Genomic DNA, 19,326 nt, shown 5'->3' with positions numbered 1-19,326 from the left:
AAAAATAATGGGGTGCAAAGAAGCAAAACAAATAAATAAATAAAATAAATACAGTAGGGAAAGAGGTAGTTGTTTGGGCTAAATTATAGGTGGGCTATGTACAGGTGCAGTAATCTGTGAGCTGCTCTGACAGTTGGTGCTTGAAGCTAGTGAGGGAGATAAGTGTTTCCAGTTTCAGAGATTTTTGGAGTTCGTTCCAGTCATTGGCAGCAGAGAACTGGAAGGAGAGGCGGCCAAAGAAAGAATTGGTATTGGGGGTGACCAGAGAGATATACCTGCTGGAGCGCGTGCTACAGGTGGGTGATGCTATGGTGACCAGCGAGCTGAGATAAGGGGGGACTTTACCTAGCAGGGTCTTGTAGATGACATGGAGCCAGTGGGTTTGGCGATGAGTATGAAGCAAGGGCCAGCCAACGAGAGCGTACAGGTCGCAATGGTGGGTAGTATATGGGGCTTTGGTGACAAAACGGATTGCACTGTGATAGACTGCATCCAATTTGTTGAGTAGGGTAATGGAGGCTATTTTGTAAATGACATCGCCGAAGTCGAGGATTGGTAGGATGGTCAGTTTCACAAGGGTATGTTTGGCAGCATGAGTGAAGGATGCTTTGTTGCGAAATAGAAAGCCAATTTTAGATTTAACTTTGGATTGGAGATGTTTGATGTGGGTCTGGAAGGAGAGTTTACAGTCTAACCAGACACCTAGGTATTTGTAGTTGTCCACGTATTCTAAGTCAGAGCCGTCCAGAGTAGTGATGTTGGACAGGCGGGCAGGTGCTGGCAGCGATCGGTTGAAGAGCATGCATTTAGTTTTACTTGTATTTAAGAGCAATTGGAGGCCACGGAATGGGGAGTTGTATGGCATTGAAGCTTGCCTGGAGGGTTGTTAACACAGTGTCCAAAGAAGGGCCAGAAGTATACAGAATGGTGTCGTCTGCGTAGAGGTGGATCAGAGACTCACCAGCAGCAAGAGCGACATCATTGATGTATACAGAGAAGAGAGTCGGTCCAAGAATTGAACCCTGTAGAGACTGCCAGAGGTCCGGACAGCAGACCCTCCGATTTGACACACTGAACCCTATCAGAGAAGTAGTTGGTGAACCAGGCGAGGCAATAATTTGAGAAACCAAGGCTGTCGAGTCTGCCGATGAGGATGTGGTGATTGACAGAGTCAAAAGCCTTGGCCAGGTCAATGAATACGGCTGCACAGTAATGTTTCTTATCGATGGCGGTTAAGATATCGTTTAGGACCTTGAGCGTGGCTGAGGTGCACCCATGACCAGCTCTGAAACCAGATTGCATAGTAGAGAAGGTATGGTGAGATTCGAAATGGTCGGTAATCTGTTTGTTGACTTGGCTTTCAAATACCTTAGAAAGGCAAGGTAGGATAGATATAGGTCTGTAGCAGTTTGGGTCAAGAGTGTCCCCCCTTTGAAGAGGGGGATGACCGCAGCTGCTTTCCAATCTTTGGGAATCTCAGACGACCCGAAAGAGAGGTTGAACAGGCTAGTAATAGGGGTGGCAACAATTTCGGCAGATAATTTTAGAAAGAAAGGGTCCAGATTGTCTAGCCCGGCTGATTTGTAAGGGTCCAGATTTTGCAGCTCTTTCAGAACATCAGCTGACTGGATTTGGGAGAAGGAGAAATGGGGAAGGCTTGGGCGAGTTGCTATGGGGGGTGCAGTGCTTTTGACCGGGGTAGGAGTAGCCAGGTGGAAAGCATGGCCAGCCGTAGAAAAATGCTTATTGAAATTCTCAATTATGGTGGATTTATCAGTGGTGACAGTGTTTCCTATCTTCAGTGCAGTGGGCAGCTGGGAGGAAGTATTCTTATTCTCCATGGACTTTACACTGTCCCAGAACTTTTTTGAGTTAGTGTTGCAGGATGCAAATTTCTGCTTGAAAAAGCTAGCCTTGGCTTTTCTAACTGCCTGTGTATAATGGGTTCTAGCTTCCCTGAACAGCTGCATATCACGGGGGCTGCTCGATGCTAATGCAGAACGCTATAGGATGTTTTTGTGTTGGTTAAGGGCAGTCAGGTCTGGGGAGAACCAAGGGCTATATCTGTTCCTGGTTCTAAATTTCTTTAATGGGGCATGCTTATTTAAGATGGTTAGGAAGGAATTTAAAAAAAATACCCAGGCATCCTCGACTGACGGGATGAGATCAATATCCTTCCAGGATACCCCGGCCAGGTCGATTAGAAAGGCCTGCTTGCTGAAGTGTTTCAGGGAGTGTTTGACAGTGAATGAGTGGAGGTCGTTTGACCGCTGACCCATTACGGATGCAGGTAATGAGGCAGTGATCGTTGAGATCTTGGTTGAAGACAGCAGAGGTGTTGTCACGCCCTGGTCTTAGTATTTTGTGTTTTCTTTATTATTTTGGTCAGGCCAGGGTGTGACATGGGTTAATTATGTGGTGTGTTTTGTCTTGTTTTTTTTGTATAGTATTGGGATTGTGGTATAGTGGGGTTATCTAGGAAAGTCTATGGTTGCCTGAAGTGGTTCTCAATCAGAGGCAGGTGTTTATCGTTGTCTCTGATTGGGAACCATATTTAGGCAGCCATATTCTTTGAGTGTTTCGTGGGTGATTTTTCCTGTCTCTGTGTTTGTTTGCACCAGATAGGCTGTTTAGGTTTTCATGTTACGTTTCTTATATGGTATTGTTCGTGTTTATTTTGTTTATTAAACATGTATCAAAATTACCACGCTGCATTTTGGTCCGATCCTTGCTACATCTCCTCTTCAGAGTAGGAGATAGAAGAAAACCCTAACAGGTGTATTTAGAGGGCAAGTTGGTTAGGATGACATCTATGAGGGTGCCCGTGTTTAAGGCTTTGGGGAGGTACCTGGTAGGTTACTAATTTGTGTGAGATTGAGGGCATCAAGCTTAGATTGTAGGATGGCTGTGGTTTTAAGCATGTTCCAGTTTAGGTCGCCTAGCAGCACGAGCTCTGAAGATAGATGGGGGGGAATCAGTTATGGTGGTCTATAGCAGGCGGCAACGGTGAGACTTGTTTTTAGAGAGGTGGATTTTTAAAGGTAGAAGTTCAAATTGTTTGGGTACAGACCTGGATAGTAGGACAGAACTCTGCAGGCTATCTTTGCAGTAGATTGCAACACCGCCCCCTTTGGCAGTTCTATCTTGTCTGAAAATGTTGTATAAACGTAATGGAGCTAAGCACAGGCAAAGTCCTAGAGGAAAACCCTGTTCAGTCTGCTTTTCACCAGACACATAGATGAATTCACCTTTCAGCAGGACAATAACCTAAAGCACAAAGGCAAATCTACACTGGAGTTGCGTACCAAGGAGACCGTGAATGTTCCTGAGTGGCCGAGTTACAGTTTTGACTTAAATCTGCTTGAAAATCTATGGAAAGACTTTAAAAAAATAAACAACCAATTTAAAAGGGCTTAAAGAATTTTGAAGGGAATAATGGGCAAATATTGTACAATCCAGGTGTGCAAAGCTCTTAAAAACTTACCCAGAAAGACACATCTGTAATCGCTGCCTAAGGTGATTTTAACATGTAATGACTAAGGGGTGTGAATATGTAAATGACATACTGTATTTCTGTGTTTCATTTACAATACTAGGGTATTGTGTGTAGATTGGTGAGAAAATATCAGGCTGTAACACAAAATGTGGAACAAGTCAAAGGATACTTTCTGAAGGCACTTTATATGATTCCCTGTAGTGATTCCTATGTTGTTGATGTAAAGAATATTTGTTGGTCCGTGGTGTGTATTGAGGAGCAAACAAATGTTGCAGTTGATTCATTTATGAAATTACTTATCCCAAGTACCAATAAGTATGCCCCCATTAAAAAAATGACTGTAAAAATGGTTAAATTCTCATGGATTGATGAGAAATGTGAAAATGTTATGGTTGACAGGGATAAGACAAAAGGAATGGCAAATAAGTCTGGCTGTACAAACGATTGGCAAACATACTGCAAATTGAAAAATCATGTGACTAAACTGAATAAAAAGAAGAAACCACACTATGAAACGAAGAAAAACGACATACAGATGATAGTAAAAAGCTTTCAAGCACCTTCAATAAAGTATTGAGAAAAAAGGCAAACTCAGCTCCATCATTCATTGAATCAGATGGCTCATTCGTCACAATATTGATATTGCCTGCTATTGCCAACTACTTAAAAAAAAAAATTCATTGGTAAGATTAACCAATTTAGGCATGACATTCCAGCAACAAACACACTGACCAAATTATGAAAGACAAAAATTGTAATTTTGAATTCCATAAAGTGAGTGTGGAAGAGGTGAAAAAAATATTGTTGTCTATCAATGACAACTTGGTCTGACAACTTGGGGTCTGGCAACTTGGATGGAAAATTACTGAGGATAGTAGCAGATGATATTGCCACTCCTATTTGCCATGTCTTCAATTTAATATTTTGTGACTAGGGGGCAGTATTTATTTTTGAAAAAATAACGTTCCCGTAGTAAACGGGATATTTTGTCAGGACAAGATGTTAGAATATGCATATAATTGACAGCTTAGGATAGAAAACACTCTGAAGTTTCCAAAACTGTAAAAATATTGTCTGTGAGTATAACAAAACTGATATTGCAGGCGAAAGCCTGAGAAAAATCCAAAAAGCGCTGCGTTCCAATGCGTCCCTATTGAGCAGTGAATGGGCTATCAACCAGATTACTTTTTCTCCGTATTCCCCAAGGTGTCTACAGCATTGTGACGTAATTTTACGCATTTATGTTGAAGAATACCCGTAAGCGGCTACATTGCGCAACTGGTCACCTGATGGCTCCAAGAGGGTTCTCGAGGAAAATACAGAGGTAGCCATTATTCCAATCTGTCCTACTGAAAAACCAATTGTCCCGGTGGATATATTATCAAATAGATATTTGAAAAACACCTTGAGGATTGATTATAAACAACGTTTGCCATGTTTCTGTCGATATTATGGAGCTCTGAGTTTTCGCGACTGCAATTTCCAGGCGATTTCTCAGCTAAACGTGAAGAACAAACGGAGCTATTTCGCCTACAAAAATAATATTTTGGGAAAAAAGGAACATTGGCTATCTAACTGGGAGTCTTGTGAGTGAAAACATCTGAAGCTCATCAAAGGTAAACGATTTAATTTGATTGCTTTTCTGATTTCCGTGACCAAGTTACCTGCTGCTAGCTGGACAAAATGCTATGCTAGGCTATTGATAAACTTACACAAATGCTTGTCTAGCTTTGGCTGTAAAGCATATTTTGAAAATCTGAGATAACAGGGTGATTAACAAAAGGCTAAGCTGTGTCTCAATATATTTCACTTGTGATTTTCATGAATAGGAACATAATCTAGGAATATTTATGTCCGTTGCGTTATGCTAATTAGTGTCAGTCGATGATTACGCTCCCTCATGCGGGATGGGGAGTCACTAGAGGTTTTAAGCCTACTAGAAAGTGTGTTCCCTCAGGCCTGGAGGGAAGTAAAAGTAATTCCACTTCCTAAGAATAGTAAAGCCACATTTACTGGCTCAAACAGCTAACCCATCAGCTTGTAACCAACCCTTAGTAAAGTTTTGGAAAAATTGTTGTCTTGCTGTGTGCTTAGGGTCGTTGTCCTGTTGGAAGGTGAACCTTTATCCCAATCCGTGGTCCTGAGCACTCTGGAGCAGGTTTTCATCAAGGACCTCTCTTTACTTTACACACTGATCACTTGGCTACATAGCTGATGCATGCTGGACTGTCCATTAATCACGGTAATCCATTCTGCTTGTTTATGTTTTATCTGTCGGCCCCAGCCGCACTTAGGCTCTATGTGTAGTTAATCCGATCCTCTCTGCCTAATCAATCGCCATTCTACCTGCTGTTGTTGTGCTAGCTGATTAGCTGTTGTTGTCTCACCTACTGTTTTAGCTAGCTCTCCCAATTCAACACCTGTGATTACTGTATGCCTCGCTGTATGTCTCTCTCAAATGTCAATATGCCTTGTATACTGTTGTGCAGGTTAGTTATCATTGTTTTAGTTTACAATGGAGCCCCTAGTTCCACTCTTTATACCCCTGATACCTCCTTTGTCCCACCCCCCACACATGCGGTGACCTCACCCATTACAACCAGCATGTCCAGAGATACAACCTCTCTCATCATCACCCAGTGCCTGGGCTTACCTCCGCTGTACCCGCACCCCACCATACCCCTGTTTGCGCATTATGCCCTGAATATATTCTACCATGCCCAGAAACCTGCTCCTCTTATTCTCTGTCCCCAACGCCCTAGGCGACCAGTTTTGATAGCCTTCAGCCGCACCCTCATCCTACTCCTTCTCTGTTCCGCGGGTGATGTGGAGGTAAACCCAGGCCCTGCATGTCCCCAGGCACCCTCATTTGTTGACTTCTGTGATCGAAAAAGCCTTGGTTTCATGCATGTCAACATCAGAAGCCTCCTCCCTAAGTGTGTCTTACTCACTGCTCTAGCACACTCTGCTAACCCTGATGTCCTTGCCGTGTCTGAATCCTGGCTCAGGAAGGCCACCAAAAATTCTGAGATTTCCATACCCAACTATAACATCTTCCGTCAAGATAGAACTGCCAAAGGGGGAGGAGTTGCAGTCTACTGCAGAGATAGCCTGCAAAGTAATGTCATACTTTCCAGGTCCATACCCAAACAGTTCGAACTACTAATTTTGAAAATTACTCTCTCCAGAAATAAGTCTCTCACTGTTGCCGCCTGCTACCGACCCCCCTCAGCTCCCAGCTGTGCCCTGGACACCATTTGTGAATTGATCGCCCCCCATCTAGCTTCAGAGTTTGTTCTGTTAGGTGACCTAAACTGGGATATGCTTAACACCCCGGCAGTCCTACAATCTAAGCTAGATGCCCTCAATCTCACTCAAATCATCAAGGAACCCACCAGGTACAACCCTAACTCTGTAAACAAGGGCACCCTCATTGACGTCATCCTGACCAACTGGCCCTCCAAATACACTTCCGCTGTCTACAACCAGGATCTCAGCGATCACTGCCTCATTGCCTGTATCCGCTACGGAGCCGCAGTCAAACGACCACCCCTCATCACTGTCAAACGCTCCCTAAAACACTTCTGTGAGCAGGCCTTTCTAATCGACCTGGCCCGGGTATCCTGGAAGGACATTGACCTCATCCCGTCAGTTGAGGATGCCTGGTCTTTCTTTAAAAGTAACTTCCTCACCATTTTAGATAAGCATGCTCCGTTCAAAAAATGCAGAACTAAGAACAGATATAGCCCCTGGTTCACTCCAGACCTGACTGCCCTCGACCAGCACAAAAACATCCTGTGGCGGACTGCACTAACATCGAATAGTCCCCGCGATATGCAACTGTTCAGGGAAGTCAGGAACCAATACACACAGTCAGTCAGGAAAGCTAAAGCCAACTTCTTCAGGCAGAAGTTTGCATCCTGTAGCTCCAACTCCAAAAAGTTCTGGGACACTGTGAAGTCCATGGAGAACAAGAGCACCTCCTCCCAGCTGCCCACTGCACTGAGGCTAGGTAACACGGTCACCACCGATAAATCCATGATTATCGAAAACTTCAACAAGCATTTCTCAACGGCTGGCCATGCCTTCCGCCTGGCTACTCCAACCTCGGCCAACAGCTCCCCCCCCCTCCCGCAGCTACTCGCCCAAGCCTCTCCAGGTTCTCCTTTACCCAAATCCAGATAGCAGATGTTCTGAAAGAGCTGCAAATCCTGGACCCGTACAAATCAGCTGGGCTTGACAATCTGGACCCTCTATTCCTGAAACTATCCGCCGCCATTGTCGCAACCCCTATTACCAGCCTGTTCAACCTCTCTTTCATATCGTCTGAGATCCCCAAGGATTGGAAAGCTGCCGCAGTCATCCCCCTCTTCAAAGGGGGCGACACCCTGGACCCAAACTGTTACAGACCTATATCCATCCTGCCCTGCCTATCTAAGGTCTTCGAAAGCCAAGTCAACAAACAGGTCACTGACCATCTTGAATCGCACCGTACCTTCTCCGCTGTGCAATCTGGTTTCCGAGCCGGTCACGGGTGTACCTCAGCCACGCTCAAGGTACTAAACGATATCATAACCGCCATCGATAAAAGACAGTACTGTGCAGCCGTCTTCATAGACCTTGCCAAGGCTTTCGACTCTGTCAATCACCGTATTCTTATCGGCAGACTCTGTAGCCTCGGTTTTTCGGATGACTGCCTTGCCTGGTTCACCAATTACTTTGCAGACAGAGTTCAGTGTGTCAAATCGGAGGGCATGCTGTCCGGTCCTCTGGCAGTCTCTATGGGGGTGCCACAGGGTTCAATTCTCAGGCCGACTCTTTTCTCTGTATATATCAATGATGTTTCTCATGCTGCGGGCGATTCCCTGATCCACCTCTACGCAGACGACACCATTCTATATACTTCCGGCCCGTCCTTGGACACTGTGCTATCTAACCTCCAAACGAGCTTCAATGCCATACAGCACTCCTTCCGTGGCCTCCAACTGCTCTTAAACGCTAGTAAAACCAAATGCATGCTTTTCAACCGTTCGCTGCCTGCACCCGCACGCCTGACCAGCATCACCACCCTGGATGGTTCCGACCTTGAATATGTGGACATCTATAAGTACCTAGGTGTCTGGCTAGACTCTAAACTCTCCTTCCAGACCCATATCAAACATCTCCAATCGAAAATCAAATCAAGAGTCGGCTTTCTATTCCGCAACAAAGCCTCCTTCACTCACGCCGCCAAACTTACCCTAGTAAAACTGACTATCCTACCGATCCTCGACTTCGGCGATGTCATCTACAAAATTGCTTCCAACACTCTACTCAGCAAACTGGATGCAGTTTATCACAGTGCCATCCGTTTTGTCACTAAAGCACCTTATACCACCCACCACTGCGACTTGTATGCTCTAGTCGGCTGGCCCTCGCTACATATTCGTCGCCAGACCCACTGGCTCCAGGTCATCTACAAGTCCATGCTAGGTAAAGCTCCGCCTTATCTCAGTTCACTGGTTACGATGGCAACACCCATCCGTAGCACGCGCTCCAGCAGGTGTATCTCACTGATCATCCCTAAAGCCAACACCTCATTTGGCCGCCTTTCGTTCCAGTTCTCTGCTGCCTGTGACTGGAACGAATTGCAAAAATCGCTGAAGTTGGAGACTTTTATCTCCCTCACCAACTTCAAACATCTGCTATCTGAGCAGCTAACCGATCGCTGCAGCTGTACATAGTCTATTGGTAAATAGCCCACCCATTTTCACCTACCTCATCCCCATACTGTTTTTATTTATTTATTTTTCTGCTCTTTTGCACACCAATATCTCTACCTGTACATAACCATCTGATCATTTATCACTCCAGTGTTAATCTGCATAATTGTAATTATTTGCCTACCTTCTCATGCCTTTTGCACACAATGTATATATAGACTCCCCTTTTTTCTACTGTGTTATTGACTTGTTAATTGTTTACTCCATGTGTAACTCTGTGTTGTCTGTTCACACTGCTATGCCTTATCTTGGCCAGGTCGCAGTTGCAAATGAGAACTTGTTCTCAACTAGCCTACCTGGTTAAATAAAGGTGAAATAAAAAAATACAATAAAAAACTTTGCTCCGTTCATCTTTCCCTCGATTCTGACTAGTCTCCCAGTCCCTGCTGCTGAAAAACATCCCCACAGCATGATGCTGCCACCACCATGCTTCTCTGTAGGTATAGTGCCAGGTTTCCTCCAGACGTGACGCTTGGCATTCAGGCCAAAGAATTCAATCTTGGTTTCAACAGACCAGAGAATCTTGTTTCCCATGGTCTGTGAGTCCTTTAAGTGCCCTTTGGCAAACTCCAAGCAAGCTGTCATGTGCCTTTTACTGAGAAGTGGTTTCTGTCTGGCCACTGTACCATAAAGACCTTTGGTGAAGTGCTGCAGAGATGGTTGTCCTCCTGGAAGGTTCTCCCATCTCCGCAGAGGAACTCGGAAGCTCTGTCAGAGTAACCATCAGGTTCTTGGTCACCTCCTTGACCAAGTCCCTTCTTCCCCGATTGCTCAGTTTGACCGGGCGGCCAGCTCTGGGAAGAATCTTGGGGGTTCCAAACTTCTTCCATTTAAGAATGGTGGAGGCCACTGTGTTCTTGAGGACCTTCAATGCTGCAGAAATGTTTTGGTACACTTCCACAGATCTGTGCCTCGACACAATCCTGTCTCGGAGCTCTATGGACAATTCCTTCGACCTCATGGCTTGGTTTTTGCTGTGGGACCTTACATAGACAGGTGTTTGTCTTTCCAAATCATGTTCAAACAATTGAATTTACCACAGGTGGACTCCAATCAAGTTGAAGAAACGTCTTAAGGATGATCAATGGAGACAGGATGCACCTGAGCTCAATTTCCATTCTCATAGCAAAGGGTCTAAATACTTATGTAAATAAGGTATCCCTGTTTTTTTTAATAAATGTGTAATAATTTCTAAAAACCTGTTTTCAAGTTGCCATTATGGGGTATTGCGTGTAGATTGATATTGTAATCCATTTTAGAATAACAAAATGTGGAAAAAGTCAAGGGTTCTGAATAGTTTCCAAAATGCACTCTATATATCAATAACAGGCCCTAGTAATATCCGTATCACCCGTAGGCTACACCACTTCTGTTGTCCTTACCTCCAAGCGTATATTAAAGTTGGTCGTATAATCTTTGATACTGATAGTGTTACGCCCCTGAAAACAGGGGAGAAATAATCACGAGAGTGATACGGTGTTGTTTTCTCAATTCAACTTTTAGTTCAATAATTTTACAAAAGTAACACATTACAAAACAACAGAAAAACCATTCTACAAATAACACAGCAAACTATCTTATTAACAACGCACATGTTCATTCACAATCGACATAAAATGGCAGCTACTCTCAGTATGATGCTATTCTTCGCTACAACCGAGCAGGGCTCATATTACTCTCTGCAAACTTAACTCTAACTTCCTCAAGATGTTACTAAGACACACCTTAAACACTCTTGACATGTTAGCGAGTTATAACATTTAAATTGTTATTTTTTATCATCAATAAAGTACCTGAAAACAGGGGAGAAATAATCACGAGAGTGATACGGTGTTATTTTCTCAATTCAACTTTTAGTTCAATGAGAAAAGACTGTGATTTCCCCAGGAATATGGGTGGAGACCAGAGCAATCGATCTCCGGCTCATAGATTAAGAGCATTTCGTAGATCACAGATTAACACTTTTAGGCACCACAAAATAAAGTAATCAATATAACGTTTACACATTACTCTCACAATTCTTACCCTTTGTACGCTTGACGGATTTTAACTTTAACACAATTATATGAATGTTATCAATCTCTATCAACTAATACTGAATGCATGATCTTTTTAACCTTAGATGTTTTATCCTCACTAATACTTTTTAATATATAACAGGCTATGAATATTTCCTTTAACCTGTCACAATAGCAGTCACAACATTGGAAGGCAGCTTGCCCTCTTGCCTAGAAAAACCTATTCATATTTGTTTCGCAAAATTCCTTTATGAATTTAAAAGTAATCCTTAGTAAGTAATCATATAGTTTTTCAAGAGTATCTGTAATCTGATTACGATATTTTTGCTGGTAACGTAAGATATTACAGTTAATTTTTTTGTAATCAGTTACATGTAACCTGTTACTCCCCAACACTGGTTGTAGTGTTTTGACTACTTGTTTACTACCACAATCAATAGTAAATGCAGTCTATCACAGTGCCATCCGTTTTGTCATCAAAGCCCCATATATTACCCACCACTGCGACCTGTATGCTCTCGTTGGCTGGTCCTTCCTACATATTCGTCGCCAAACCCACTGGCTCCAGGTCATCTATAAGACTTTGCTAGGTAAAGCCCTGCCTTTTCTCAGCTCACTGGTCACCATAGCAACACCCACCCGTAGCACACGCTCCAGCAGGTAAATTTCACTGGTCATCATCTGCTTTGGCCGCCTTTCCTTCCAGTTCTCTGCTGCCAATGACTGGAACGAATTGCAAAAATCACTGAAGTTGGAGACTTATATCTCCCTCACTAACTTTAAGCGTCAGAGCAGCTTACCGATCATTGCAGCTGGACACAACCCATCTGTAAATAGCCCATCGAACCAACTACCTACCTCATCCCCATATTTGTTTTTGTTTTTCTGCTCTTTTGCACACCTGTATTTCTACTTGCACATCCTCATCTGCACATATATCACTCCAGTGTAAATTGATAAATTGTAAATACCACTATTGGCCTATTTATTGCCGTACCTGCTTACTTCATTTGCACACACTGTATACAGATTTTTCTATTGTGTTATTGACAGTACGTTTGTTTATCCCATGTGTAACTCTGTGTTGTTTTTGTCGCACTGCTTTGCTTTATCTTGGCCAGGTCTTAGTTGTAAATGAGTACTGGTCAGGCTCCGGAGACGGGCACATCGCTTATTGCTTATTATTAAATTAAGATGAACACTAACCACGCTGCGATTTGGTCCTCTCTGTCTCCAGACGACAACCGTTACAGGCGAGACGTGGTGTGATCATAACAACATACAGGAACTCAAGTCCTTCTGTTCACCTGACTTAGAATTCCTCACAATCAAATGTCGACCGCATTACCTACCAAGAGAATTCTCTTCGATTATAATCACAGCCGCATATATTCCCCCCCAAGCAGACACATCGATGGCCCTGAACTAACTGTATTTGACTCTATGTAAACCACATATCCTGAGGCTGCATTCATTGTAGCTGTGGATTTTAACAAGGCTAATCTGAAAACAAGACTCCCTAAATTCTATCAGCACATCGATTGTGCTACCAGGGCTGGTAAAACCCTGGATCATTGTTATTCTAACTTCCGCGACGCATATAATGCCCTCCCCCGCCCTCCTTTCGGAAAAGCTGACCACGACTCCATTTTGTTGTTCCCTGCCCACGTATAGACAGAGACTAAAACAGGAAGCTCCCGCACTCAGATCTGTTCAACGCTGGTCTGACCAATCTGATTCCAAGCTTAAAGATTGCTTCGATCACGTGGATTGGGAAATGTTCCGCATTGCTTCAAACAACAACATTGACGAATTCGCTGATTCGGTGAGCGAGGTTATTGGCAAGTGCATCGGTGATGTCGTACCCACAGCAACTGTTAAAACATTCCCAAACCAGAAACCGTGGATTGAAGGCAGGATTCGAGCGAAACTGAAAGCGCTGAATTGCTTTTAACCAGGGCAAGGTGACCGGAAACATGACCGAATACAAACAGTGTAGCTATTCCCTCCGCAAGGCAATCAAACAAGCGAAGCAGTCGCAATTCAGCGGCTCAGACACAAGAGGTATGTGGCAGGGTCTACAGTCAATCACGGATTACAAAAAGAAAACCAACCCCGTCGCGGACCAGGATGTCTTGTTCCCAGACAGACTAAACAACGTCTTTGCTCGTTTTGAGGACAATACAGTGCAACTGACAAGGCCCGCTACCAAAACCTGCGCACTCTCCTTCACTGCAGCCGACGTGAGTAAAACATTTAAACGTGTTGACTCTCGCAAGGCTGCAGGCCCAGACGGCACCCCCAGCCACGTCCTCAGAGCATGCGCAGACCAGCTGGTTAGTGTGTTTACGGACATATTCAATCAATCCTTATCCCAGTCTGCTGTTCCCACATGCTTCAAGAGGGCCACCATTGTTCCTGTTCCCAAGAAAGCTAAGGTAACTGAGCTAAACGACTACTACTGTAGCACTCACTTCCGTCATCATGAAGTGCTTTGAGAGACTAGTCAAGGACCATATCACCTCCACCCTACCTGACCCTAGACACAATCCAATTTGCTTACCACCCCAATAGGTCCACAGATGACGCAATCACAACCACACTGCACACTGCCCTAACCCATCTGGACAAGAGGAATACCTATGTGAGAATGCTGTTCATCGACTACAGCTCAGCATTTAACACCATAGTACCCTCCAAACTCGTCATCAACCCTGGGTCTCGACCCCATCCTGTGCAACTGGGTACTGGACTTCCTGTCGGGCCGCCCCAAGGTGGTGAGGGTAGGTAACAACATCTCCACCCCGCTGATCCTCAACACTGGGGCCAAATAAGGGTGCGTTCTGAGCCCTCTTCTGTGCTCCCTGTTCACCCACGACTGCTTGGCCATATGCACGCCTCCAACTCAATCATCAAGTTTGCAGACGACATTACAGTGAAATTTTGCTTGAAAAAAAGCTTGATTACCAACAACGACGAGACGGCCTACTGGGAGGAGGTGAGGGCCTTGGAGTGTGGTGTCAGGAAAATAACCTCACACTCAACGTCAACAAAACAAAGGAGATGATCGTGGACTTCAGGAAACAGCAGAGGGAGCACCCCTCTATCCACATCGACAGGACAGTAGTGCAGAGGGTAGTAAGTTTTAAGTTCCTCGGCGTACACATCACGGACAAACTGAATTGGTCCACCCACACAGACAGCGTCGTGAAGAAGGTGCAGCAGCGCCTCTTCAACCTCAGGAGGCTGAAGAAATTCGGCTTGTCACCAAAAGCACTCACAAACTTCTACAGATGCACAATCGAGAGTATCCTGTCGAGCTGTATCACCGCCTGGTACAGCAACTGCTCTGCCCACAACCGTAAGGCTCTCCAGAGGGTAGTACGGTCTGCACAACGCATCACCGGGGGAAAACTACCTGCCCTCCAGGACACCTACACCACCCGATGTCACAGGAAGGCCATAAAGATCATTAAGGACAACAACCACCCGAGCCACTGCCTGTTCACCCCACTATCATCCAGAAGGCGAGGTCAGTACATGTGCATCAAAGCAGGGACCGAGAGACTGAAAAACAGCTTCTATCTCAAGGCCATCAGACTGTTAAACAGCCATCACGAACATTGAGTGGCTGCTGCCAACATACTGACTCAACTCCAGCCACTTTAATATTGGAAAAATGGATGTAAAAAATGTATCACTAGCCACTTTAAACAATGCCACTTAATATAATGTTTACATACCCTACATGACTCATCTCATGTACTCGATACCATACTGTACCCGATACCATCTACTGCATCTTGCCTATGCCGTTCTATATCATCACTCATTCATATATCTTCATGTACATACAGTGCCTTGCGAAAGTATTCGCCCCCCTTGAACTTTGTGACCTTTTGCCACATTTCAGGCTTCAAACATAAAGATATAAAACTGTATTTTTTTGTGAAGAATCAACAACAAGTGGGACACAATCATGAAGTGGAACGACATTTATTGGATATTTCAAACTTTTTTAACAAATCAAAAACTGAAAAACTGGGCGTGCAAAATTATTCAGCCCCTTTACTTTCAGTGCAGCAAACTCTCTCCAGAAGTTCAGTGAGGATCTCTGAATGATCCAATGTTGACCTAAATGACTAATGATGATAAATACAATCCACCTGTGTGTAATCAAGTCTCCGTATAAATGCACCTGCACTGTGAAAGTCTCAGAGGTCCGTTAAAAGCGCAGAGAGCATCATGAAGAACAAGGAACACACCAGGCAGGTCCGAGATACTCTTGTGAAGAAGGTTAAAGCCGGATTTGGATACAAAAAGATTTCCCAAGCTTTAAACATCCCAAGGAGCACTGTGCAAGCGATGATATTGAAATGGAAGGAGTATCAGACCACTGCAAATCTACCAAGACCTGGCCGTCCCTCTAAACTTTCAGCTCATACAAGGAGAAGACTGATCAGAGATGCAGCCAAGAGGCCCATGATCACTCTGGATGAACTGCAGAGATCTACAGCTGAGGTGGGAGACTCTGTCCATAGGAAAACAATCAGTCGTATATTGCACAAATCTGGCCTTTATTGAAGAGTGGCAAGAAGAAAGCCATTTCTTAAAGATATCCATAAAAAGTGTCGGTTAAAGTTTGCCACAAGCCACCTGGGAGACACACCAAACATGTGGAAGAAGGTGCTCTGGTCAGATGAAACCAAAATTGAACTTTTTGGCAACAATGCAAAACATTATGTTTGGCGTAAAAGCAACACAGCTGAACACACCATCCCCACTGTCAAACATGGTGGTGGCAGCATCATGGTTTGGGCCTGCTTTTCTTCAGCAGGGACAGGGAAAATGGTTAAAATTGATGGGAAGATGGATGGAGCCAAATACAGGACCATTCTGGAAGAGAACCTGATGGAGTCTGCAAAAGACCTGAGACTGGGACGGAGATTTGTCTTCCAACAAGACAATGATCCAAAACATAAAGCAAAATCTACAATGGAATGGTTCAAAAATAAACATATCCAGGTGTTAGAATGGCCAAGTCAAAGTCCAGACCTGAATCCAATCGAGAATCTGTGGAAAGAACTGAAAACTGCTGTTCACAAATGCTCTCCATCCAACCTCACTGAGCTCGAGCTGTTTTGCAAGGAGGAATGGGAAAAAATGTCAGTCTCTCGATGTGCAAAACTGATAGAGACATACCCCAAGCGACTTACAGCTGTAATCGCAGCAAAAGGTGGCGCTACAAAGTATTAACTTAAGGGGGCTGAATCATTTTGCACGCCCAATTTTTCAGTTTTTGATTTGTTAAAAAAAAGTTTGAAATATCCAATAAATGTCGTTCCACTTCATGATTGTGTCCCACTTGTTGTTGATTCTTCACAAAAAAAATACAGTTTTATATCTTTATGTTTGAAGCCTGAAATGTGGCAAAAGGTCGCAAAGTTCAAGGGGGCGAATAGTTTCGCAAGGCACTGTATTCTTCATCCCTTTACACTTACTTGTGTGTATAAGGTAGTTGTTGTGAAATTGTTAGATTAGATTACTCATTGGTTATTACTGCATTGTCTGAACTAGAAGCACAAGCATTTCACTACACTCACATTAACATCTGCTAACCATGTGTATGTGACAAATACAATTTGATTTGATTTGAACTTGTTCTTAACTTGTCTACCTGGTTAAATTAATTAATTTCTTTCTTTAAACAGGACAGATCAGGGGCCTCCCTCGTCTGTTGTTTCTGTTTCCGTGATGCCTTGTGACTTTTGTCAGGTCCTTTGGGACAAAAGGAACTCTGTGTCTAAAACAAACCCTCGCGAGGACCACGACACAGTGCCACCCATGAAGAGGAACCCAATGTTATTTCCCACCCCAACTCTCACCTTCAGCAGATTCCTTCTCTCTCCGCAAGTGTTGCTCTAAAATAAATATCCATTAGATCACCTTGCCAGTGACTGACGGAACTTGACAGTGACAAACTGGGGGAAACAACTGTGCCTTATCTCCCTCTCGTCTCATTCCTCCACCTCCCCCACCTTTCCATGTATTCCAGTCCATTCCAAATAGTAAATTGCGGCAGCCCAAAAGCGCAACTCGGGGAGGGAGTGTGGTTGCTTATTGATGCAGACGTTCACTATGTTGATGCGAGCTGATTCAATCAAGCAACACCTTTGGATGCCAGACAGACACCCTATTCTCTTTTACCCCACATCCCCCTTTCTTTCCCCCTCTATGCTATTTTCTTTGATGAGTGACAGGATTCGACATGAGGTTGCCATCTTCATTGTTGTGGCTGTTGTTACACAGGCATACATACATACATACATACATACATACATACACCAAGATGATTTGGGAAGAAGTGTGGCTTCGTTTTGTGTGTTGTGCGTCACTCTTTTCTGCTCGGGCTAGATGGAAGGGAACATTTCCCCTGCCTGCAGAGGACCCTGACAAATTCACATTGTTTCTGAAATACAAAAACTGAGCCACCAACACTAATTCAGATGGTTAATTTTGACCCCCGACCTCTTGAAACAGTGGTATGGAAATCCCAACGTACGTGGGCAGTGTGGTGGCCATCTTTATTCAGCGCCAGAGAGGGAGTCCTTGATGTGAAAGAGTCATGTATCCAACTCCCTCAAGCCTCATTTAAAACACTTTAAATTAAAAACCCAACCACAATAGCATTTAGGTTACACAAAACACAATTAACACATTTTAACTCAGAAACTGCTCAATGAGGGAGTGCACACAGTCAACCGTTTCGGGCCTATCAAAGAAAAGGCAGTTTCATCTCCTCTTCACAGAACTCATTGTGCCTGCTTTTGTTACGGAGTTGGCCGTGTTGAGTCGCCTGGCTAATGAACTGGTAGCGCTGACCCTTAACCGATACCGTATGGTGGTGAGGGAGATTCCCTTTTGCCACAAAGGGCAGTGATTAGCCCAAATGGATGAGTTCAAACCAACTGTAAGACATTTGTTTAACGCCCCGGCCCTCTTTTGGTTAGCCCGAGCCGTGCTTAATGTCAGATCGTGCTAATGACAATTCGTCACAGGGTGGGCCTAGCTCTAGGAAAAAAGACCAATAGATACAGAGAGAATGGGGGGAAAAAATCAAAACCTTGAAGAGATGGATTGGCATCATCGGATCATCTAGAGCGGCTTCGAGTGGCTTCTCTCTTTTCACACATGGTTAGTGATCCCAGTCATCAGCGACGCTAATCGGCTGCAGCTGTTGAAGTTAACGCGGCGTGAAACAAATCTGGTCTCTTATCTTTATTTTTTCTTCTCTTTCTCCCTCTTTCTCGCTCTTGCCCTCTCTCTTTGTGTGCCTGTTTAAAACACACTCAGATTTACTTAAATCAGTCTTAGACTGGGAATTCGGCCTTACTGTAGCTGAGCTAGGCTAAACTGGACTTGGTTGGGTTGGGCTTGACTTATTACTGAAGTGCAGCTCACTTCAGCTGTAGTCCAAATGTCCTACATTATGGGGGGAGCTTTTAATTAACTTCATTCACATTGATTTGTTGAATTCATATCAGTCATGCAGAAGTGAAATGAGACTTCTTTGTGAGTACTAACTCCCCCTCCCCCTCCTCCCCCCCTTCCCCCAGGATACATTGTTGGACCCTGGGGAAGACATGGCCCTTCTCTCCGTAAGCTTCAAAGACGCAGAGGCAACCCAGGTGTTCTTTAAACTCCACTTGTCCCCCAGCATTGAACAGTAAGTGTTTTTTGCTTCAGTGTTTTCTTTAGCTCTAATAATATGGGCTGTAGACAACTTCATATACACTCACCAGCCAGTTTATTAGGTATTTATTAGGTACCGCATTCACGGAAGTAGATTACTATTACAGACAGTCACATGTCCGTGGGCTTGCTATATAAAGCAGGAAGACAGGCATCAAAGCATTCAGTTACTATTCTATTGAGATCCAGTATCTCAGAAACGGCCGCCTTCCTGAGCTTTTCACGCACAACAGTGTCTAGGGTTTACCGAGAATGGTGCGACAAACAAAAAAGATCCCGTCAGCGGCAGTCCTGTTGG

The 19,326-nt window shown here is 44.2% G+C and overlaps 1 protein-coding gene across 1 annotated transcript in view; it reads left to right on the top strand.

The window, feature by feature from the left end:
- Positions 1–19,006, top strand: part of LOC110498671 (BRISC and BRCA1-A complex member 2) — a 142,861-nt gene extending 123,855 nt beyond the window's left edge. Inside the window, exon 5 of the mRNA XM_036955491.1 lies at positions 18,893–19,006. Coding sequence (XP_036811386.1) covers positions 18,893–19,006 — 114 coding nt within the window. The remainder of the gene's footprint in view (positions 1–18,892) is intronic.
- The last annotated feature ends 320 nt before the right edge of the window (positions 19,007–19,326 follow it).

This window comes from Oncorhynchus mykiss, chromosome 19 (genome assembly GCF_013265735.2).
Source record: "Oncorhynchus mykiss isolate Arlee chromosome 19, USDA_OmykA_1.1, whole genome shotgun sequence".
Lineage (NCBI taxonomy): Eukaryota > Metazoa > Chordata > Actinopteri > Salmoniformes > Salmonidae > Oncorhynchus > Oncorhynchus mykiss.
The sequence above is the reverse complement of the archived record's forward strand: the minus strand, read 5'-3'. Positions and strand labels throughout refer to the sequence as shown.